Source organism: Palaemon carinicauda, chromosome 3 (genome assembly GCF_036898095.1).
Source record: "Palaemon carinicauda isolate YSFRI2023 chromosome 3, ASM3689809v2, whole genome shotgun sequence".
In the NCBI taxonomy this organism is placed as follows: domain Eukaryota; kingdom Metazoa; phylum Arthropoda; class Malacostraca; order Decapoda; family Palaemonidae; genus Palaemon; species Palaemon carinicauda.
In genome coordinates, this window is record NC_090727.1 from 173,563,361 (window position 1) to 173,589,299 (window position 25,939).

Here is a 25,939-nt window from a genome sequence, read left to right on the forward strand (position 1 = left end):
TAGTTTGGATAGTACATCAGCCAAGAAAAACAATAAGGTATCTAAATCATCATCTCCACTTTCAACAAGGTGTTTGTGGGGCTGGTTCGGTTTTGGTTAGATTGAAAGGAGTGATAATTCCTATTACAGATATTATTGTTGTAATTATTCTTGATACTATGCATAATCTTTACATACTTATCAAGACAAAAAAATCAATTAACCTGGTGAAATCTAACCGAGAACTTTTGCGCTAATTGGCGTCGGAGGTGTTGATGATGATGATGATAATGTATAAGCATCCACACATCTATATAAAAACTGAAACTTTTGGCATTGAAAACTCAAATATATTTATTCGAAAGATAAAATAAGGAAATAGAATAAATAACATTAACATCTTTTTTAATCACTCGATTCTAATCACTCAATTCATCATCTATCTAACAGTTTAAATAATTATAATAGAGAGAATGATGATAGTTAGCAATAAGAACGAATTTAGCGGTGATTTTTTGTATTATGAACTAGCTTTGAAGATATGTGCTCTAGCAATTGCGAAATTCAAAATTCTAATATATGGTAACCAGCTAATAAATATAATTACCATTTTCGGAAGAAAACAAGGAAAACTAAAGACTCCAGAGATTTTGTCTGGAAGGGAAAGTTGTTGATAGCATCCAGGACAAGTCTGATTCCGACCTTAGTCATCACAGAGGTTGTATTGCTATTCCAACAATGAATAACTCATTGATAGAAACCACCTGAATATGTTAATGTACACCTAAAAATATTCCGTAAAAACTGTAATCTGAATTAATGTCAAGCATTTATAGTTTTAAAAATGGATATATTAACGTAAAGGAGCTTTATTACGGGCACCAATCCGTAAACATAAAGTAGGGTAAAAATCATGGTCACCTGTATTCTACGGTGTTTTAAACAAAGCTAATTTAACAGGGGAAAAAGGCAACCGTTCTAATCAAATGGCAATTATATTTTATGTAACAAGATTTTTTACCTCTTAAAAAAAATATAAGCACAGACGTCGAAAACATTGAAAGATTCCAATTACATTTAAACTAAACCTCAAATATCTGCATTTAACTCTCTCATAAATCCATTTGTCATGAGCAACTGTCAACCAGAGAAGCCCGAAAGTGTCTTATCTTAAATTCCTATATTTCAAGTTTGAGGTGTTCACTAAATCTTCACACAGCATACGCTAAACAGCTTGCTATCAATAACGGGAGTAACCACATTAGTGGTATCTTAATTAAATTCATATAGTTTAAGTAACTATTTTGATGTGAGCATATGAAAACTTTATACAGATTCAATAGATACCAGATCAATTTAAACTGCTTCCACTATTTGCTAAATATTAAACCAGAATCAATATACTTTGTTACATTACTAATGCTAGATCAGTATGCATAGATTTCCCAAGCTCTTAAATGCAGTTTTTAGCGTCTGTTCTAACTTGCTGTAGTCATGCAGAGGCTGACACCCAATTCAAACTTGAACACGAAACGGTATCAAAGAGAAAGTGAAACTAATTTTTAGCCAAATAACCGACTGACAATTATCTTGTTCCTTGTACCGGCCGCTTTTGACTTCATACTATCATGGTTCAAGGTTGAAAGATTAATCGCAAAATACTAACCCATTCTGACCAGCAAGTTATAGCTTTAAATTTTATTTTTGGTGGATGGGCTGATAAATACTCCTTTGACCAATCATCTTTGGCATTTTATTTTCTTTTATATGGGCCTTTTTTATGTGGATTTGTACACCTTTGTGTAATTAGTTGCTAGATTAAAAATTGATTTGGTTAAGTAAAAGCGATTTATTACCAAGGCTTAAATCTACGTTTCTTCAGCTTTGACCCTATATAATAAAGCCCATAGTCTGAATCATCCTTAGCAATCTTGGGTTCTTTTACCACAACTTTCAACTATATAAAGGTACATAAAACAATGACAGTAAGATACCCATAGTCTTAAATAGTTGAGAAAACCCTTTATATCATAACCATAGAAATATAATCAATAACTAAAAAGTCAGCGATCATTAACCATTACAAAGGTAATAAAACAAACTATCACTTAAGGAAAATTTGAATTTATTTTTTAAGCATTTATTTCAAAACCTACCATGAATGAAATTCACCGTCCAATATTAACATTATTATTGCTAGGTAAGCAACAACCCTAGTTGGAAAAGCAGCTTGTTAAATGCCCAAGAGCTCCAACAGTGAAAAACAACATTGAATTAAGTAAAGTATATATATATATATATATATATATATATATATATATATATATATATATATATATATATATATAGTAGTAATGAAAATATATAAAAAAGAAAAGAACAGTAACACTAAAAATTAAACATATATATAAACGCGGAAGAGAGGATTATGTCAACCTGCTCAACATAGAACCATTCGATGTCAAGTTAGAAATTCTGATTGATTGATTTAAAGTTTTCAGGCATCCTGACATCTAAAGTCATTGACGCCGATTGAAATTCTGAAGTTCCGCCGATTCAAGTACTGATTGACAAGATCATTCCCTAATATAGTCAAAGCTGGAATAAAACAACTCTGTAGTGTTGAGCCTTACGATGGCGAAGGCAAGATTGAATACACAGTACCATGTATACAGACTTAGTTCAACGACAAAGTGTCCGGTCACCCTTTCAGTATTTGAAATAGGTTCCAGGGTCAGAATGGATTAAACAACATTCGCTCCATTGCCCTCCTGGTTCTGTGGTTCAAAATCAAATACAGGATAAGTCCAATGACAAGACCTAGAATTTAGTGTTGACAGATTTTAACAGCTATTCAATTTCAGGATCAACATATGGCGTCCAATATAAAACAGGGTCCATCGCTATAAGAAAATATTCAGGATTAGTTCGAGTTGGCGTCTAATATACTTATTATCGCAATTATTAATTAATGCAATTCATTTCTATGATGTACAATTATTAAGCCAATAATGAGGCGGGATGTTGCAAGAACAAGCCCCACACCCTGAATCACACCTACTGACAATGGTCCCACAACACAAACTTTCCCCTTACTTTATCAACTGGACTCTTGGACAGAAGGAAAATTTAAACAAAACATATCCTTAAAACTATATTTCTTAAACTAAAATAAATCAAACTATAAGCAATCAAAATAAACACTTAAAACTAATCAAAACTTAACTATATATATATATATATATATATAAGAACCAAAACACCATTCATATAACCCCCCAAAAAACCCTAATAAACTTAAAATTAAACGTCACACCAACACCAATATTTGTTTATGTGTGGACCACTTTTTCCACACAAGGGCCAACAGTCATTAAAAGTCCAAACCCACAACTCTGCAGCAACCTTATCACTGTTAAATATTAGGATAGAGTATGTGTACTAGTTGGTTTGGGTTGTGCGCGTTATCCTCATCATCATCATCATCATCATCGTCGTCAATCGAAATACAAAAAGCACAATCAAATCCGGTTCTTGAACACAATCCAGGTCATCTACAGTCGGTCAATCCACAAGAGCAGTCTAAATATAATCGATTACAGGCCAGGTCAGCAACTAAAGATCGTCATTCATATCAATTTAATCTCTCCAAAGGAGGAATCACGGCCTGCCAAAATAAAAAGAAAAACACTTACGAACACTCCTAGCTAACTGAACTATCGCACTATAATCAAAGATAAATAATAAATTGTTCCTATCATTCACAATCACTACAAGCAAAGATAAACAAAACTGTACTTACTTTTGAAATATATAAACACTTTCTCGCTGGTCGAAAAATGATATAAAATATAATCCAGCATTCACAAACGAACTGTCTCAAGCTGCAGTCCAATAAAAAAAGCATTCGCTCCGAAACATTCACCACTGTCGTAACCTAACTAAAAAATGTAAACAAACAACCTCATTTGTACCAACAGTCTTTCTCACCACAAACAATCATTCTCTAACTACCACTTGCTCTTCGGCGCGCACCGCGGACACACAAACAGACAGACACACACAAACACACACTCTCGCGCGATCTAGCAAAACTAAAGCAAATGAAATTCTCTCTCTCTCTCTCTCTCTCTCTCTCTCTCTCTCTCTCTCTCTCGATTTGGCAAAAGAAAAAATTAAATAAAACAAAAATAAATCCTCCACATTCCTCCCCCCTTACTTTGCCAAATCCTTCTCACACAACACTTTCATTATTTTTTTCATAACCCAGTCGCAGTCGGGAACGGGACCTCTACTCCGAGTAACTGGGCCTCCATATACTCTCTCATTCACTTCTTCCTTATCACAATCATTCGCTACATTAACACTATTCCTATCTAAATCCCTATCATCTAATATATCATGTACAATCATATCTACCTCGTTCTCATCTGGCCCTATAATTACACTCATTTCTGTAAACAGTTCATCCATTTCATCAAAAACATTCTCAACTTTAGTAAAAGATTCATTCATGCTACTAATCATTCTCCTATCTCTCACTCTCGCATTCGTCATCCTTTCTTTTACATCACCTAAGGAAAAGCCACACACACTATATGTATCATTCATACTCAGCCATGATTCATCTGTATTAACACATTTATCTTCCATACACACTTGCACATTTACACCCTTGTCATACTTATTTCTATTCTCACTTTTACTTATAAAATTTCCCCTTCTTTCATCTTTACTTAAAGCTCTTGTATTCTTCCTTTTCTTATATTCTACTAACACCAACTGTTTACCTTCCAGACCTAAGTCCTCATACATACTAGGTTCACCCTTGTTCCTTTTCAACCATTTACTCATCCCATTCTCTTGGATATACTCAGGTACCTCTTTCCATTTACGCAACTGGTTGTGGTGGGCCCTAATTTTTTCCACAATACCACCCACACACAACTTATCCAAAACGTAACTTAATCCACTCGAACCAACTTTTAACACCTCATAGGGACCTTCAAATTTATCACGCACCTTATTTACATTCATTCTACCCTTTTCAATTACTTCTTTCATCACTCTCTCACCAACTTTAAAGCTTTCAAACCTCTTATTTGCTTTCCTCCACACATCTCTATCATCCTCCGACACACCCAACCTCGGTCTTATTATCTTTTCAAAGTTTAACACAAACTTACATGGAGACATACCCGTACTCTTATGCACTGTTGCATTGTAAGCCCATAACGCTCTACCAACATACAAATCCCAATCATTATCACATGTACTCATCATTCGCAAAATTTCAGTTAAATGTTCTTACCGTCCTTTCAGCCAACCCATTCGCACTTGGCATATAAGGAGTCGAATACACATGTTCAATACCCCATTCTCTTAACATCTGCTCAAACTCCCATCCAACAAACTCAGGGCCATTATCACTTAACATTCTCACAGGCTTACACACGCACATCGGCAACATCACTTGACCAACCATTCTTGCAACAGTCTCACTCCGTTTATCCTTGATGGGTATGGCATAGGTAAATTTACTCATGTGATCAACCATAACAATCATTCCCACATGTCTTCTCGCAGTCACAGACAACGAAACACAATCACAAAAATCTCAAATGGTTCTTTCATACGTAATCTCAAAACAGGCGGATTAGCATGCACTCTCTGATACTTCCCTTTCTGGAAATCTTCACACGTAGTCGTTACATCCTTACATATCTGACTCAACCCAGGTGTAAACAATCTCTCACGCATGCATTCCCATAATTTATTCTTACCCATATGCCCATATCTGTCATGCACTAACATACACATACTTACTGCTGCATGCATTGGAAACACAGGAACATATATATCTTCATCCATTCCTTTATGTAGAAAATAAACAATATTCTTACACACAATAAGTCTCTTACTAACTTTCTTATACACCTCTAAATCAGACGGCCATTCTTCTACCTCAATACTATTCAACATACATTCACGTAACCTTTTAATTTCCTCACATTCATCGTGCATTTCTTCCACCTCCTCTTTAGTCAGTAGATAATCCTCACTCCTCGTAATATCAACCATGCCAACAAAATTCGCCATAAATACACTATTATCTTCTATCACAACTACTTCACATCCATTCTTCAGAAGCAAACCACTACCAATATCAACTGATAAATCATGCAATCTTAAAAAGTCAATTCCTATCAAAAAACAACTAGGCATCTCATTCTCTCCCATTACAATAAAATTATGTTCCACCTCCATACTTCCCAGTTTTACTTTCAAACACACTTCTTCCCAAACTAGCAAACTTCCTTTACCTATCCCATGAATTCTCACACTCGTACATTGCCGTTTCACTTCCCAATTGTACCGCTCTATTTCCTTGATAACAGACATTCACTAATGACACTTGCGCACCTGTATCAATTAAACTACAGTATTCATTCTCATTTATACCCACATACGTCATCATTCTTCCTTTTACACCATGCATACAAATGTTTACTCTCCTATCAATAGGGTCATCCTTATCACACCCATGGTCATCTTCGCTATCTTCTATGCTCATACCACTCTGATTCAAATCAGTCGGACAATCCTCCTTCTTACTCAACAACTTGCAACATCTTTCATTACATTGTAACCTCAATATATACTCCCTTTCAGTCTCTTTATTTGCTCGGTACTGCATCGGACGATTCCACCCAAAATACAAATAAACAGTGACACCATATAACATACTTACTACCAACAATACTTTTGATAACAATTCACCCTCAAGCATACTATCCTCCTCCTTATATGCCATTTCTTTCGATACTTCATTCCTAACACTCATTCTAAGCTCATCTATACTAGCAGGTATATCGCTATTCAAACCCTTCAATTTAACCTTATTTAACCCACACAAAATACATTTATACACCATGTCATCCCCTTCAAAACTTTGTACCACCATTAAATCTTCCGGCAACCTTTCAAAATTACTATCATTCTCGCTACTCTCTTCTATCTTACCATGCATTCTTGACATCGCATCTGCTATCACGTTCTTACTCCCAGGTACATATTCTAGCTTAAAGTCAAATTCATTCAAATCCTCTATTGTCCTCGCAACTCTAGCATTCACAGACTCTTTCCTAATCATGTACACTAGGGGCTGATGGTCAGTACGCACAATAAATTTCACACCATACAAAAATACCTTCAACGCTTTCACGCAAAACCTTATCGCAGCCAACTCCCTTTCAATCGTGGAATACTTTCGCTCAGCCTTATTAAATGCTTTACTTACATACGCTATCACTCTCAACTGTTCATCTCCGTTTATTCTTTGCATTTGAACCAAGCAACCACCCATACTAATCCCACTAGCATCCGTATATAACTCTAGCATACTCGCATGTTCACTATAATCGGGAAAAGCCAAAGTGACGTCTCTCGCAGCCTCTTCTTTCAAATTTTCAAATGCTTCAATCATACGCTCATCCCATTTCAGTCTCGTACTATTTCTCTTACCTGTCCACTCATTCAAAGGCTTCCCTATTCCCGAACAATCTCTGACAAACTTCCGACCAAATTCAATTAACCCAAGAAAACCTCTCAACTCACGCACCATATGAGGACGTGGAAACTCTCTCACCTTACTCACAAACTTTTCACTCTTCCTTATACCCGATTCACTCACCACATGCCCAAGAAATTCCACCTCCCCGGCCAACCATGTACACTTTTCAAGCTTAACTTTCACACCAACTTCTATCAACCGTTCTAATACTGCTTCAAGCAACTGCATGTGTTCCTCAACAGTCTCACTAGCAATCAAAATATCATCAATAAAAACAGTCACCTTCTGTCTATCAAACCCAGCCAAAACTACATTCATCGCCCTCTGGAAGGCAGCAGGCGCATTAGCAAGGCCAAAACTTAATCTCTTAAACTGATAATGACAATTACTGCTCGAAAATGCTGTAATGGGCCTGCTCCCCTCTGCCAGAGGCATCTGGTAATAGCCCCTAACTAAATCTAACTTTGTAAAAACTTTCATACCATGCATCTTATACACACAGTCAGACACTACATTCATTGGGAAACGTTCTTTAACAGTTACTTCATTCACCTTCCTATAATCAATACACATACGTAAACTTCCATCCGGCTTTCTTACAGGTACAATAGGGCTATTCCAGGCACTCTCACTCCTTTCTATTACACCCATTTGCTCTAACTCCTGGCACTGCTCTTCTATTTCTCTGGCAATAGGCGGAGAAAAATGTCGGGGACGCTGATATATGGGGGTATCATTACTAAGAACTATCTTAAATTCAGGCAGCTTTGATCCCCCACAATCCTCGTCACCCCGACTCGAAACTCTCCGTCTATCCCATAACATCCTATTCAATTGTTCCCTTTCTCCCTCACTTATATTCTCATCTACATTAATTCTTTCTTTCAAACTTTCATAGTCCCAATCGTCATCCTGCTTTATCTTACCCGTCATAACACGTCTCAATTTAACATACCTTTCATCCTCTACATTGACCAACGTATACATCCCATGCAATCACCCTCACGTATACCCCGTATTCTCTTCCTCCTTACAGTCGGCAACAAGCTCACATACACCTTCGGCTCCTGCAAATTCAAAATACCATCATACACATGCACACTTGCTTTCACCAAATTACTTGCTTCCGAACCGTCCACTACCTATTCACAATTGTCACTATTGGCAATTCCCAGACTATTCGGCCATGCAACTTTTACACTGACAACCTCACTCGCATCTTTTGACAATTTAACACCTTCTTTTGCTATTAACGGCACACATTTCCATACCTTCGTACATACACTACCATCTTCATTCAAATAAAATTCCCCACAAAATTTACCCTTAACTTTCATCTCTATCATATTTACACTAGGATGTACAATCATACCGCATTTTTTCAAGAAGTTATAACCTAACAACACATCGTATTTGTCATTTACTCCCTCAACCACATAAAAATCATTATCTTCCATCATCAGCCCCCCAATCATAACATTTTCATGTAACTTTCCTTGCACAGACATACTTAAATTACCGATACCTTTCACTTCACCTTTACACCCCCTAAATTCACACACATCCCTTACCTTATCGTATGCATTCCTAAACATTAAATTGACACCACAACCAGTATCAATCAGACCAACTAGCTCTATTCCATTAAAATTTACTTTTGCACTCATGCAGTCATAAGCTCTTTCGCCCATCACGTCTTCATGTAGTAAACCTTCACGAACATGCATCACATTCACTCCGCACACACTCGAGGACCCACCCAGCTGAACCCTCTTACACTCTAGTTTCCCGAACATCCTGGCTGATTTACTCCCTTCTTCCTACATACCCTAGCTACATGCCCATCTGCACCACATTCAGTACACTTACCCCGTGGCTCCTTGCACATTCTAGCATAATGACCATCCTTACCACAATTACCGCAAATCACATTTGTACGATTACTCCGACATCCACTCGCTATGTGCCCAGTCATACCACACCGATAACATTTTATCCCTTTCTCTTTCTTGCACTCACTAATTCTATGCCCTACCTCACCACATCCAAAACAAGCACCTAGAGCCCATCTACATTCATTCTTCTTATGTCCTACTTTCCCACATCTATAACACTTCTCTTCACGGATACAACTACCTGACCTACCTTGCGGCGCACTAGCACTCCTATCCCTCCAAACCTGATTCCCTTGCCTAAACCCTTCATTTGTCCTTACAGGTATTCCCACATTACTCGCCCTAACACTCCTATCTACTACACTATCAGCTACCCTCATCGGTCCTCTCATAACAGCATCTCTAAAACTAACAAATTCTGGCACACTTTCCTCCATTCCAGTTCTTACACTCACAGATTTACTTTCTTTCATACACCTATCCAACTCGTAATCCTCAACTATCTCTAAAATATCATCCCATGTCAATCTTTCTTTCGTCCACCTCATTTTCTCCTTCCGTTTCAAATTAACAAACTCAGCAACATTCTCGGGTACAGTAGCCAAAAACTTCCTCATTAACTCCTTATTCTCATTTATACCTTCATCCCCATACTTCTTCCTAGCTAAAGTTTCCAACCTACATACATACATCTATATCGCTTCTCCTGCATTCATCCGTGCTTCATCAAAATCATTCTTACGCTTATACTTAACACTCCCTTTCATACGTTTTACCTGCTCAATTATTCTCTTTTTCACACTTTCATAATCAACGTCCCCTACACTCATTATCACTCCATACATCGTCAACAAATACCCAGTCAAATATTCTCCTAACTCCCTAGCCCAAACTCTTTTACTATCACCATACTTATCCTGACAATACCTCTCATACTCCTTGAAAAAATCATATACATCCCTACTGCTATGCTCATTGAACCTTTCACACCGAGGTACCTCTCTCATAAACACAGTCTTACACACATCACGTGCATTCTCACTGCTATCATCACTGTCTACTCCCTTGTTACCTTCTTCCTCATTTGAATACAATGAATCCACTTCCACACTTAAATTCCTATCCTTAACCATTCCCTTCTTACCCTTTTTCTTACTTACCACTTTCACCCATTCACGATCATCCTTGCTATCAGCCTGATACCTTTTCTTCTCTTTCTTCACATCACTTTTACCTTTCCTTTCATCTTTCCTCTCACCTTTCTGTTCATCCTTACTATGCCTAATTCCCTTATCTTCAATATCACCATCACTATTACTACTATCACTATCACTTCCTTTCCCATTATCACCTACCTTAACCTTCTCTTCCACTACCAACCCATTACCCGAAGCTGAGGACACTCCTCCGACTGCACCTTCACCCATTATAGTTTTCATCATCCCCATGACTTGCCCCATCATATCTTCCAATCTGTTCTCCATTCGTTCCTCATTCTCTTTCATCCTCATCTCAAAACATTCTTCCACTTTCTCTACAGTTCCCTTTAACTCCCTAAGCTCCTTCTGCATCGCCGCATTCTCCCAGTTCAACCTCTCATTCTCTACAAGCAACCTCTCCTCACGCTCCTTACTCAGCCGCAATTCCTCCTTCAAAACCTTTACCTGTTCTTCCATTTTTTTCAGTCTTAATTCTAAATTCGTATCCTATCAGTCCTTCGTCAAAGAGTCCAGCTATCAGTCCCGCCTCAGCAGTCCCTGTTCGGGCGCCAAAATAATGTGGCGGGATGTTGCAAGAACAAGCCCCACACCCTGAATCACACCTACTGACAATGGTCCCACAACACAAACTTTCCCCTTACTTTATCAACTGGACTCTTGGACAGAAGGAAAATTTAAACTAAACATATCCTTAAAACTATATTCCTTAAACTAAAATAAATCAAACTATAAGCAATCAAAATAAACACTTAAAACTAATCAAAACTTAACACTATATATATATAAGAACCAAAACACCATTCATATAACCCCCAAAAAAACCCTAATAAACTTAAATTAAACATCACACCAACACCAATATTTGTTTATGTGTGGACCATTTTTTCCACACAAGGGCCAACAGTCATTAAAAGCCCAAACCCACAACTCTGCAGCAACCTTATCACTGTTAAATATTAGGATAGAGTATGTGTACTAGTTGGTTTGGGTTGTGCGCGTTATCCTCATCATCATCATCATCAAAATCATCATCGTCATCGTCGTCAATCGAAATACAAAAAGCACAATCAAATCCGGTTCTTGAACACAATCCAGGTCATCTACAGTCGGTCAATCCACAAGAGCAGTCTAAGTATAATCGATTACAGGCCAGGTCAGCAACTAAAGATCGTCATTCATATCAATTTAATCTCTCCAAAGGAGGAATCACGGCCTGCCAAAATAAAAAGAAAAACACTTACGAACACTCCTAGCTAAATGAACTATCGCACTATAATCAAAGATAAATAATAAATTGTTCCTATCATTCACAATCACTACAAGCAAAGATAAACAAAACTGTACTTATTTTTGAAATATATAAACACTTTCTCGCTGGTCGAAAAATGATATAAAATATAATCCAGCATTCACAAACGAACTGTCTCAAGCTGCAGTCCAATAAAAAAAGCATTCGCTCCGAAACATTCACCACTGTCGTAACCTAACTAAAAAATGTAAACAAACAACCTCATTTGTACCAACAGTCTTTCTCACCACAAACAATCATTCTCTAACTACCACTTGCTCTTCGGCGCGCACCGCGGAGACACAAACAGACACACACACAAACACACTCTCGCGCGATCTAGCAAAACTAAAGCAAATGAAATTCTCTCTCTCTCTCTCTCTGGATTTGGCAAAAGAAAAAATTAAATAAAACAAAAATAAATCCTCCACAATACCACTTTCTTACCTGCATAATCCTTAGGTTAGGAAACTTTCCAATTTAAGGTTCGAGAATTGAAGTTCCTTTCTTCATTCTCAGTTTTATTTCTTCTAAGGTCACAAATTGTTGTCTATCTCGCTACTGCGGCGGTTTACAGACATCAACTCGGACCAGTTAGGCAAATACAATGCTCATGTGAACATCGTAAAGAAAGTGGTAAAAAGGAGGTAAAATCGCAAGATTCCTAATAGGAATCACATTTACTATTATTTTGCTGAAAGCAGCAAGTCAGGGAGGGATATTACTTTAAAAGATATATCAAATTATTAATAAGGTGTTCGTATTTAAGCATACCCTGGGCTTAGACAAACAAAATTTAAAACAACTGAACAAGCCTATAACCAAAAGCCTATAACTCGTAGTTGACCTTCAAATAAAATGGAACTAAACTAATAATTTCAATATTATTGGAATAGAAATATTTAGTTAAATACCATTTATGATTTAATCCAGAGGGTTTTAAGAAGTCATGCGTTCTCTACTTCAAAACTAGAAAATATGAAGCTAACAGCACCGTTTGGGTAAATAGCCCGAGAACAGGAATTAGTTTTTAAACATTGACCAGCAATGAATGGAAAGAACTACAAAGATTATATGGTACTTTAATAATCCATAAACAATTCGTTACCTAAAGTTTATATACCCAATCCATATGGGTTTAGCCAATCGCATGACTGGTATTCATACATCAAGCAGATTTATACATTACAACAAGCAACAGCAACTTATTTTCCTCAATACAATTTAGGATAATTATTGGATACTTTGTCTAGTCAAACACTTATTTTTCCTCCTCGCTATCTGAGTTTTATCCATCAATAACCATGAATACTTTCAAAAACTGCTGTTTTCCTACAATCCTTTATGAAAACAAGTATGGGGATCAAAGTAATAACCGGGGTTTTGGATGGGAAAAACTAGAAAAAAAAAGTGATTTGCCGTGATGATAATGTTAAGAAAAACTAGGAATAACCCGTTGATGAAAATATATGGTTGATGAAATCTAAGAATTAAATAAAGTATAATACCCATTACTACCCTCTAAAGCTTTTGCTCAGCCGTGACTTAATACGCTCGCAAAATTAATACTAATGTACATTGAAACTGGCTACATAAATATTGAGATCCATTTTACTTTCACACGAGAAAAGTTACCCATATGCTGACCTATATAATTAAGAGTTTTCAAAATTATCACCGAAATTTACGAAATACTATAAATTTCATACAGATTGTACTTTCCTTTTAGAGACTTCTTTTGACCAATCACAATAAGGGGAGGACGGAAAAAGGCAGTTGTAAAACAATACCCCGGAACTTTTAATTAAATATTTGTAAGCTCCTAATTGGTTAAAGCCAAGTAGCGAAGTCAAAGACTGAACAGCTGGCAAAAGCAAATGCAATCAACGAGTGTTCAAACAGTTCAAGTTTACTAAGGAAAGAATGGATCTGTTCAAAATTCTTTCGATCAGTATGCCCCAGCCCCCATTAATCAGAAAATGTCTAACTAGCCAGCATTCTTCAATCTATTATAGCTCATTCCAGTTCCGCTACAAACGAATGTATTATAACTCAAATAGAAATTTAAGTTAACTTTGAACTGCAGCATACGCTGCGACATTTATAAAAATAATTCGAACTTTGAAAAGAAATGTTAGAAAGGTTAAAACTCTACAAGACTTCTCAATGGGGAAAATAACTGCAATTTACAAAAGGGAAAAATTAAGCAAAACTTCCAAATAAAAAAAAAGATAAAAAGGCCATATCTTAATGATTTCAGCTTACTCTGAAAAGGAAAAACAAGCCCCCTTCTTGCATGCGGTCACTTGGACCGCATGCCAGAAGGGACATCCTCCCCACACCAGGGGCCCCTGCCCCTGGTGTGGGGAGGACTAGCTTGTTTATTAGTTATTAAAAAATATATTACAGTTAAAACCAGGTCCGGGTTGGGGACGGATCACTTCTCTATACGATAGTGCGAGTGGGACGAAATTAACCTTTGTCTATTTTAATTCGAGATCTATTTGTTTTGCTTCAGGAGGTACAGGACCGCGGTGAACTGGTTATGTTTGATGGGGTAAAAACCTAAGAAAATTTTTTTACAAAGTGTCACCGTAACCTAACCATCGCCACCTAACCTTGCTTAAGACACTGTTTTCCTTATTCCCTAAAGGGGATTGGCTCACGAAAAGCCCAAATTCAAACCATCAATTAAACAGTTTTGTGCTTATACTAGGCCTACTACTTTAATTAGTTAGAATCAGTATTTGTATAGTTAATTCCTGATACCGGAGAGTTTAAAGATTTTAGAAAAAGTTTCTAATAACAGCCTTCGCGTAATTAGTATGTGGTTAATAACTAATTATAAACTATCCTGTGCCTCGAATAATAAAATTAACAAATGTTGTACACATTAAAAAATAAAGATATGTTACTCTAACCGTTTTATTACATTGTTGTCAAGTTCAAAAACCATAGTGGATTGGATAAAACTTTAATTCTTCACCATCCCCTCCTAACCACTATTCGATGTAGTAAAACCAAAAACAGCCAGACATCTTCATAATCTATGCCAAAGTTCTTCATCACAACCTATCTTGTGATACCGTTCATGTTTCATTGCAACTTAAAAGTATAGTCTATTACAACAACCTTTAATTTCTAGTCCATACGTAGGAGATTTAATATAAGAAAACTATCCTTCCCTGGTTTAAACCGTAATAAAGAACAACAGCCTAGACTTACTGCACAAATCTGTTGAGATAAGTAGCAAATTAATGATTACTATTCAGCTAGTAAAACAATAAACCTCTTAAACTGTCCATGTGCTGAACAGAGAATTTCAATTAACTTCCAGAACAAATATGTAATAAATATGTAAAGAATAACCTCACGAGAATATGAATATGCAGAATTCAAATCAGACTAACCGCTATGGAAGACACATAACAAGCACCCATGTTGAAGCTTTCTAGACCTTCATAACGTTAAACAAACAATCCCAGTAACTTTTTCTCGTGCCTCAATGGTCAACCACACAGTGAAAACGTATTACGGTATTTTTAACTCGGTTGGTAATGACGATTTACCGAATAGTTAAGTTTCCATCCAAGGAGTCTGAAATATTTGCGTGAAACTCCAGTTTCTTTTCAATTCGGTTCTTAAACCAGACCCAAAATTATTTCGCTAAAACTTTTTAATCCGTAAATTTATTTATTTTGATTATATCATGTCAATATGCTTTTATTAGTATTATAATTAATATAAAAATTCCCTTGAAATGTACAGTAGAGGCATTCAATGCCAATAGGCCTAGAATATCATCTATTGAAAAAAAAGAGAAAAAAAAATAACCAATACATCATAAATCATATATGGGGAACTCGGGTAAAAGTATATTCTTTTCTGTAGTTTCTTTTCTATAAGTTAGCAATTTTCGAGTAGGAATCTTACTCTAAAAATAAATTCTATTCATCGTTAATTAATGTGACATGCAGTCTTTTTTTTTCTTAAATAGATGCCTAACTACTTAAAATATTTTCCTGTGATGTTCATTCATATTATGGACTCTATGAAATTATAATTAAAATTTTATGATGTATTGAAATCTGTATAAAAGAAATTTTGCCATGGTAATAATTCAGATAAAAATTAGTTGAATAAGCAATTAAAAAAAATAATATGATATTGAAGAGCGGACATAAATATTAGTAAATAAATAAGAACCAATAAATTATGTGATCTTTAGAATCACATTATGTAATTATTTTCAGAAGACTAAAAACCTTTCTTTCAGAAATGAAATTTTAACTGACCTCAGTAATTTTACAAACATCCCTGACGAAAAAGGTGATATCTGAAACATACAGTAGGAATAAATGAGAAACCCTTTTTTCCATACAGCTCAATTTAATTTAGAAATGTTTAAAGCCAAACATCCTTAAAAATTATCCAAAATCTAACAAAATACGAAATAGCCTGTCAGTCGAAGATCTCAGGAGTAAATCAAAGGGGGCCAAAAGTTCATTCATTTAGTTGTCACCAACAGCTTCCAGCTGCTTCCGGTATGCCCTCTGGAAGGCATTCACTGCAGCTTGAACCTCAGCAGTGAAAGGAACTTGGTCTGGAGAGCCTGGAAGACCAGCTGGCTGTGAGGAGGCAAATGGTCCATACTATTTTGTCCAGACAGAGGCTGCTCTTTCGGCTGCTCTGAAAGCCCTGAAGAATTCTTCTCTGGCCTCTCGTACTTCGGGGGTAAACAAGTCAGGACTTGAAGCCCTTTCGGCTGCTCTGAAAGCCCTGAAGAATTCTTCTCTGGCCTCTCGTACTTCGGGGGTAAACAAGTCAGGACTTGAAGCCCTTTCGGCTGCTTTGAAAGCCCTGAAGAACTCTTCTCTGGCAGCTCGTACTTCTGGGGTGTACAAGTCAGGTCTTGAAGCCCTTTCAGCTTCCCGGAAGGCCTCGAAGAAGCGATCTCTGGCTTCCTGTACTTCAGGGGTGTACCGGGCGAAAGCCACGCACACACCAAAGATAGCTAGGACAACCTGCAAATAAAACATATCTTTGTTGATAACTATAAATAGAAAGTGTCGACAATGTCTATCCCCCCTGTCGATATCAGAATTTTTCTCTAAATAAAAATACCTTATGCAGAGCTACTTCTGTGATATTTGACAGATTCATCCATTCTACTATTTTCTCCTTTTTTTCTTTGCTTTAAATTTTTCATATACTAATATAATGTAACCTCCTTTCTGTGAAGCTGGTATAAAACATCTCTTCTAGTAACCTGTCCACTTCTTAATTTTCAAGCTCCAAAAAGGCGCACAATAGGTATCAATATCGTAATAATTTTGAAATATCATTACTTGACAAATACGCTATCATGGAGATGGCATGGCAAATGTCAAATAAAGATGTAATCCCAAGTAAAGTTAATGTTAAATAAATCAACTTGATTCGACAGATAGGCAACAACGCCAGTAGGGAAATTAATGTTATGGTGTTAAAAAGATTTTGGTGTCAGGTGTTGCTTAGTAGTTAATACATACATAAAGAATAATCACCAATTATTAAAATTAGACAATAGCAGATATCCCTTATTTATTTTAAGTGTTAACCATTGGCGTTCAGTACACTGTAGGAAATCTTGTTCAACACTACTACAGTAAAAGGATCATAGATATTACTCTAGATTAGAAAGGGAGAAATTTTCGCAAAGGAGTAAGATTATATCACTTTACTTGAGATACGATGAAGAAGCTAAAACAATCGCCATAAATAAAAGCTATTTACCAAAGTCTTCATGATGCTGAGGATGAGCTGATGCTGGACACCGTCGTGAGATGTGACGAGTCAAGATGCGCTCGGCTCTTTTATACTAATTCCAGCGATCCCAAACCAGTTGCGAGAGACTAAACTATTCAAGTTTGTGATGGCTAACGGTAGTGTCTTCAATTTTTTATTTTGTCACTTATTTGTTTGTTGTTTTTGGGTGGGTGTGGTCCTGCGGATGCTGCTGTGAGGACAGGTTGCGTTGCCAGGCAAAATTAGTAAGATAAAGCAAGCACCAATTAAAAAAAAAAAGTGATGATTCTCATTATGCTAGTTTCAACCTTGCAAGGGTACATGCAAAGTCTGTGCATGTTTTTACAACGTATTTCTGTCTAAAAATCTTCGTATCCTTTACTTTAGATATCAATGAAGCCCTAATCTCAATTACTTATCATACACCTAATGTCCTTTTTATTTCCATATAATCAAACTTATTCGTCAGTTATATTTGAAGAAAATTATTATCCCTTTAAATCTGGAAGTTTTTTCATTAAGCACGAACAAGCTTTGAAAGAATTATTTTTCTATGCAACTAACTTAATTATAGATATTTTATTTATCCTATTACCTCACCGTTTCCAAATTATGATGATATTCGATTTAGAAAATAATCCAAAAATAAGTCGAGAATATATAGAGTTCAGTGTATAAAATAACGATTTTTCAACGCTGATAAAAACGTAACAACAACAACAACAACAACAACAGCAACAACAACAATAATAATAGTAATAATTATAATAATAAAAATCAAGAAAGGGATATTACTTGTGTTTCCAGCCCTCACATAAATATGTCTTTCACGCAATTAATGGCAGAATGCAGTAATAAGGAGAAAAACCTTATTAGAACCATTAAAAGAAAAGTCTTTTATAATGTTAATGCCGGTAAGATAGCCATTACTTTTAATAAAACTTGTATCACAGAGGGTGTCCTTCCGAAAGTATAATGATGGGAATAACAATGATGATACGATAATGATTACTATTGTTGCAATAATAATAATAATAATAATAATAATAATAACTAGCGGAAACCATTTAAATTACACGAAATGATATTTTCAATACTAATTATCTTGTTCCTAACCTATACGTTTGAATAAAATGTTCCGAGATTAACTTTATAATCTAGGTTATGGAAATTGATAGAACTCAATTTTTTGTTTAATATTTAAAAAAAGAGTCAGGTGCTAAAGACAAAATTTTGAAAACAATATAGTATGTGCTTTTGTTAAGTAATCACAGTCTAATGTGAATTTTTAAGAGTATACCATGAAATTATTTCCATTTTCCTTGAAGCGTGACACTAAATATATAACACACACTCTTTCGTATTAATATATAGATAATAATAATAATAATAATAATAATAATAATAATAATAATAATAATAATAATATTAATAGTAATAATTTGTTATTATTATAATTATTCTTGTTATTATCACTATTATTATTATTATCTTTATCATTATCATTATCATTATCATTATCATTATCATTATTATTATTATTATTGTTGTTGTTGTTGTTGTTGTTGTTGTTGTTGTTATTATTATTATTATTATTATTATTATTATTATTAGCTAAGCCACAACCATAGTTGAAATAGCTGGATACTATAAACCCAAAGGTTCCAACATGGAAAAAATAGCCCGTTGAGGAAAGAAAATAAGGATATAGAAACGCTACATGGGAATGTCTTATGATCGTTAACAGCGTTAGAATAGATTTGTCATATATAAACTATGAAAAGAGACTTATATTAGCCTTTAACATTAAAAGATTCGCTGCAAGTTTGAATTTTTGAAGATCGACCGATTCAACTATCCGATTAGGAAGATCATCCCACAACTTAGTCATAGCTGGAATAAAACTTTCTAGAATACTATGTAGTATTGAGCCTTATGATGGACAAGACATGACTACTAGAATTAACTGCATGCCTAGTAATACGAGCAGGATGATAATTTCTAGGAAGATCTGAATGCAAAGGTTGGTCAGAATTATGAAAAATCTTAAGCAACATGCATAGTGAATTAAGTGAACGACGATGCCATAGATCAATATCTTGATCAGGAATAAGAAATTGAGTAGACCGTAGTTTTCGACATACTTACAATCATACTTTGAGTTTTGTTAGGGTTCAACGTCGTCCCATAACTTTCACTAGGCACTAATTTTACCTAAATCTCTTTTAAGGGATTAGCAACCTCTGAAATACGTTCAGGAGATGGAATTGAGGCAAATAGATTAGCATCATCTACACATGCAACGAACTTGTTTTCTAGGCCAAACCACACATCAGGTAATAGGTTGGCCAGGGCACCAGCCACCCGTTGAGATACTACCGGGGTCCTTTGACGGGACAGATCCTTCTCTCTGGTTATTATATTTATTCTAATGTTATTGCTGTTCTTGGAATATTTCTTTTTTTGTTTCCTTTCCTCGTTGGGCTATTTTCCCTGTTGGAGTCCCTGGGCTTATAGCATCCTGCTTTTCCAACTATGCTTACAGCTTAGCAATTAATAATAATAATAATGATAATAATAATAATAATAATAATAATAATAATAATAATATACTATGAAAAGTAATTAGGCCAAAACACAACCATGAGGAGCACTTGATATAACTCTCCTATACTCACTGTGTTGCCCATCAACAACTACTTTTTGCAATCTATTATTCAAAAATTCAATAATGATGCTAAGAAGCGACCCACCCACTCCAAACTGTTTAAGTATTAAGACAAGGGCTTCATGATTAACACGGTCAAATGCAGCACTAAAATCAAGGCGAACCTACAAACTTCCTAACCGCAATCAAGGGATTTCTGTACAGCATTGGAGATTGTAAGAATGGCATCAAATGCTCCAAGGCCTTTACGAAAGCCACATTCCAAACAAGAGAACAGATAATATGGGAGGTTCAGATATTGAGCGGTAATCAGCAGGACTAGAGCTACCACAAGCACGTTTTAAAAGAACCTCTTCTTCCTAACTTTGAAAAAAGCTGACAACTTATGAGCTAAGAAAACAGCTATCTTTACAAAAACAAAGGAAATATACCATTTGGGTCTACACCTCCATAAGCATCAAGGTCCATCAAGAGTATTCAAATTTCACGGGACCGTAAAAGCTAAACTATAGTTAGTTTACCCTTAGGAAAACAGGAATGATGAAAATCGGGTTTCTCATTACTCTGCTTACTCTCAAACACATTAGCCTAAAGGATTGCATTTTTTTTTTTTTTTTTTTTTTTTGAACAGTCAGGGATAGAGCCATCTGGTTTAAGTAAAGGAGGAACTGCTAAGTCTTCACCAGAGTGCAGGTTTAAGGGTAGTCCACCACTTGTGTTCCTAGGTTGCAACAGAAAGGATTTCTTTTATGGTTAGATTGTATTTCTTTTCAATTAAAGCTTATATTCTCTGGGCAACATTTGGCTGAGTAGAGTTAATCCAAGTCAAATCTGACATCATTGAACCATGGTTTGTCCTTCACTCGTACCTTAGCACACGAGAAGGGATACGCCTATCAATTATGTTGACCAGATTTTCATTCAGGAAAACAAGAAGGTCTACACTTATATAATTGTGACCAATTCAAACGCAAAACAATCTTACTCTAAAAATAAATTCTTTAGCTTTAATGAATGTGACAAACAGTCTTCGTTTTTTCTTAAATAGATGTCTAACAACCGAAAAACAATTCTACGATGTTGATTCATATTTTGAACTGTATGAAATTATACTTGAAATTATATGATGTATTGGAATCTATATGTGAGAAATTTTTCTATGGTATCGATTCAAATATGAATGAGTTTAGAGAATGAAAAAAAAGATGTACGATATTAAGGACCTGACACAAATATTAGTAAATAAATGAGAACAAGTAAATTATGTGATCTTGAGAATATCATTAAGTGATTATTTTCAGAAGACTAAAAACCTTTCTTTCAGAAATAAAATCTTAACTGATCTCAGTAATTTTGCAAACATCCCTGACACAAAAGGTGATATCTGAAACATACAGTAGGAATAAATGAGAAACCTTTTGTCCATCGCTCAATTTAATTTGAAAATGTTTGTAACCAAACATCCTTAAAAATTATCCAAAATCTTATAAAATACAAAATAGCATGTCAGTCCAAGATCTCAGCAGTAAATCAATGTGGTCCAAAAGTTTATTTATTTAGTTGCGACCAACAGCTTCCAGCTGCTTCCGGTATGCCCTTTGGAAGGCATTCGCTGCAGCTTGAACCTCAGCAGTGAAAGGAACTTGGTCTGGAGAGCCTGGAAGACCAGCTGGCTGTGAGGAAGCATATGGTCCATACCATTTTGCGTCGACTGGAGAAGATGGAGAAGCTGCTCTTTCGGCTGCTCTGAAAGCCCTGAAGAACTCTTCTCTGGCCTCTCGTACTTCGGGGGTAAACAAGTCAGGACTTGAAGCCCTTTCGGCTGCTCTGAAAGCCCTGAAGAACTCTTCTCTGGCTTGTTCTACTTCAGGGGTGTACCGGGCGAAGGCCACGCACATGCCAAAGATAGCTAGGACAACCTGCAAATAAAATATTTTTTTATTGATAACTATGAATAGAAAGTGTCGATAATGTCTATCCTCACTGTCGATATTGGAATTTTTGTCTGAAGAAAAATATGCAGAACTACTTCTGTGATATTTGGCAAATTCCTCCATTCCACTATTTTCTCCCTTTTTTTTTTCTTTTTTTTTTTGGCTTTAAATTTCTCCTGTATAAAAGTAATGTAGGCTCCTTTCTGTGAAGCTTGTATAAACAATCTCTTCTAGTAACTTATCCACTTCTTAATTTTCAAGCTCCAAATTTCCAATAACAATGGAATATACGGACGCGTACAATAGGTAATAATACCCTAATAATTTTCAAATATCATTTCTTGACAAATACGCTATCATGGAAATGGCATGGCACCTATCAAATAAAAGTATAATTCTGAGTAGAGTTAATGGCGAAGAATGAACTTGATTCGCCAGATAAACAACAATGCCAGTAAGGAAAATTAAAGTTATGGTGTCAGGTGTTGCTTAGTAGTTAATACATACGTAAAGAATAATCATCACTAAACAAACTTAGACATTACCAAATATCCCTTATTTGTTTTAAGCTTTAACCATTGGCGTTCAGTACACAGTAGGAAATATAGTTCTACACTGCTGCACTAAAAGGATGAGAGATATTACTCTAGATTAGAAAGCGAGAACTATTCGCAAAGGAGTAAGATTATATCACTTTATTTGAGAAACGACGAAGAAGCTAAAACAATCGCCATAAATAAAAGCTATTTACCAAAGTTTTCATGATGCTGAGGATGAGCTGATGCTGGACACCGTCGTAAGATGTGACGAGTCAAGATGCGCTCGGCTCTTTTATACTAATTCCAGCGATCCCAAACCCGTTGCGAGAGACTAAACTATTCAAGTTTGTGATGGCTAACGGTAGTGTCTTCAATTCTTTTATTTTGTCACTTATTTGCTTGCTGATTTTGGTGGGTGTGGTCCTGCGGATGCTGCAGTGAGGACAAGTTGCGTTGCCAGGCAAAATTAGTTCGATAAAACAAGCACGAAAAAAAAAAAAATGATGATTCTCATTAAGCTAGTTTCAACCTTGCAAGGTTACACGCGAAGTGTGTGCTTTTTTAGTAACGAATTCCTGTTTTAAGATCTTGGTATAATTTTCTTTAGATATCAATGAAGGCCTTAATCTCAATTACTTGTGAAAGATTTAATGTACTTTTTTATTTGGACATAATCAAACTTATTCGTCAGTCACATTTAAAAAGAAAAACTATTATCCCCTGAAGTATCGAAGTATTTTCATTAAGCGAGTCTATTGAACTAATTTAAATATATATATTTTTTCACATTATGGTCTCACTTTGTTTCCAAATCATGACGATATTCGGTTTATAAAATAGTGCAAAAATAACTCGAAAATATATAGAGTTCAATGTATGAAATAAAGATTTTTCGACACTGATAAAACTGTAAGGGTAAATGAATATTGGCAAAAACAACAACAACAACAACAACAGCAACACCAATAACAATAACAACACCAACAACAACAACAACACCAACAACAACAACAACACCAACAACAGCAAAAACAACAATAATGATATTTATACCAATAATAATCAAGAAAGTGATATTACTTGTGTTTCCGGCCCTCTCATGAAAAGAACTTTCGCAAAATTAATGGCAGAATGCAGTAATAGAGAGGAAAACCTTATCGAAACCATTGGAAAAAAGTCTTCTATAAAATTAATGCTGCTGAGGTAGACATTACTTTAATAAAACTGTTACCATAGAGGGATTCCTTCCGAAAATATAATCATAGAAATAACAATAATGATACGATAATGATGACTATAGCTGCAAGAATAATAATAATAATAATAATAATAATAATAATAATAATAATAATAATAATAATAATAATTATAATAACAATGATAATATTAATAATAATGATAATAAGAATAATGATATTAATAATAATAATGATAATAATAATAATAATAGTAATGATATTAATAATAATAATAATAATAATAGTAATAATAATATTAATAATAATATTAATAACAATAATAATAATACTAATAATAATCTACTATTATAATCAATATTATTATTATTATTATTATTATTATTATTATTATTATTATTATTATAGCTGCAATAATAATAATAATAATAATAATAATAATAATGATAATAATAATAATAATAATATAATAATGATATAATAATAATGATAATGATAGTGATAATAAGGATAATAATAGCAATAATAATAATAATAATAATAATAATAATAATAATAATAATAACAATAATAATAATTTCGTGGTAGGAGACCCTCTTTTAGGCAGGTTGAGTTAAAAGTAATGGCTGCATCGGCAGAGTTTATTTTCTTATACAATTTTTCTATTTTCCGGATAATTCTCTTCTCTAGAGCGCTGCAATCAGCCAGCAGACTTGAAAAATTCATCAGTCAGGTGAATGACAAAATCGGGAAGACTTTTCAAGTATATTCTCACAAAATACAAGTAAAACTTTTGGTACAAAATAGTAAAAACTACGACGCGTTTCGAGGATAAGTCCTTCCTTGTCTTCAGGTAGAGAGTGAGGTGGATGCTGCAGTCGGGTGGTATATATACCCAGGATCAGGATTACAAGTGAAAGGGCTCGAATTTTCATTGGTTGATCGGAGCTGGTATGGTATGGTGTCTGGTGTACGACGATCTCGGCCGGGAGTACCAGTCTGTGATGTCATCGGGGGACATGAATTTTGATTGGCTGAGGTGCGCTCTGAGCCAGCCAGGCTGCTCTCCCGCTCAGAAAAGTGTCCCATGTGGCTGAGATCATTTCCTACTTCGGCGTCAAAATTCGGGGTATTTTCGTGGTTGGTAGTGTCTTCATTAGGTCCTCCTTGATTGGGGTTTCAGGTCCCCGATGACGTCACAGACTGGTACTCCCGGCCGAGATCGTCAAATCATTCATTCATTAACAGCGTTACAATAGATTTGACATATATAAACTATAAAGATAGACTTATGTTAGCCTATAACATAAAAGCATTCGCTGCTAGTTTGAACTTTAGAAATTCCACTGATTCAATTACCCGATTAGGAAGATCATCCCACAACTTAGTCATAGCTAGAATAAACCTTCTAGAATACTGTGCAGTATTGAGCCTTACGATGGACAAGGTATGACTATTAGTTAACTGCATGCCTAGTAATATGAGCAGGATGATAATTTCTAGGAAGATCTGAATGCAAAGGAGAGTCAGAATTATGAAAAATCTTATGCAACATGCATAGTGAATTAAGTGAACGGCGATGTCATAGATCAATATCTTGATCAGGAATAAGAAATTGAGTAGACTGTAGTTATCGACCTATCTTACAATCATACTTTGAGTTTTGTTAGGGTTCAACGTCGTCCCATAACTTCCACTATGCACTAATTTTACCTAAATCTCTTTTAAGGGATTCAGCAACCTCTGAAATACGTTCAGGAGATGTAATTGAGGCAAATAGAGTAGCATCATCTACACATGCACCGAACTTGTTTTCTAGACCAAACAATATGACATGTGTATATAGTATGAAAAGTAATA

General features: G+C 35.3%; 3 protein-coding genes across 3 annotated transcripts in view; all 3 read right to left on the reverse strand.

Annotated features, from left to right (window-relative positions):
- Positions 1-15,486, reverse strand: part of LOC137638101 (cuticle protein CP1499-like) — a 25,771-nt gene extending 10,285 nt beyond the window's left edge. The window contains exon 1 of the mRNA XM_068370194.1: positions 15,366-15,486. Within this exon, the coding sequence (XP_068226295.1) occupies positions 15,366-15,395 (30 nt within the window). The 5' untranslated portion in view covers positions 15,396-15,486. The remainder of the gene's footprint in view (positions 1-15,365) is intronic.
- An 834-nt stretch (positions 15,487-16,320) lies between these two features.
- On the reverse strand, positions 16,321-23,228 carry LOC137635409 (cuticle protein CP1499-like). Its single transcript, XM_068367887.1, has 3 exons — positions 23,096-23,228; positions 21,970-22,329; positions 16,321-16,607 (listed from the first exon to the last, which is right to left on the reverse strand). Exons 1-3 carry the CDS (start codon positions 23,105-23,107, stop codon positions 16,467-16,469), a joined length of 513 nt encoding a protein of 170 aa, XP_068223988.1. The 5' UTR covers positions 23,108-23,228; the 3' UTR covers positions 16,321-16,466.
- Positions 16,602-17,826, reverse strand: LOC137638102 (uncharacterized). Its single transcript, XM_068370195.1, has 2 exons — positions 17,731-17,826; positions 16,602-16,979 (listed from the first exon to the last, which is right to left on the reverse strand). The coding sequence occupies exons 1-2, from the start codon at positions 17,740-17,742 to the stop codon at positions 16,608-16,610; spliced, it is 384 nt and encodes a 127-aa protein (XP_068226296.1). The 5' UTR covers positions 17,743-17,826; the 3' UTR covers positions 16,602-16,607.
- Positions 23,229-25,939: the final 2,711 nt, after the last annotated feature.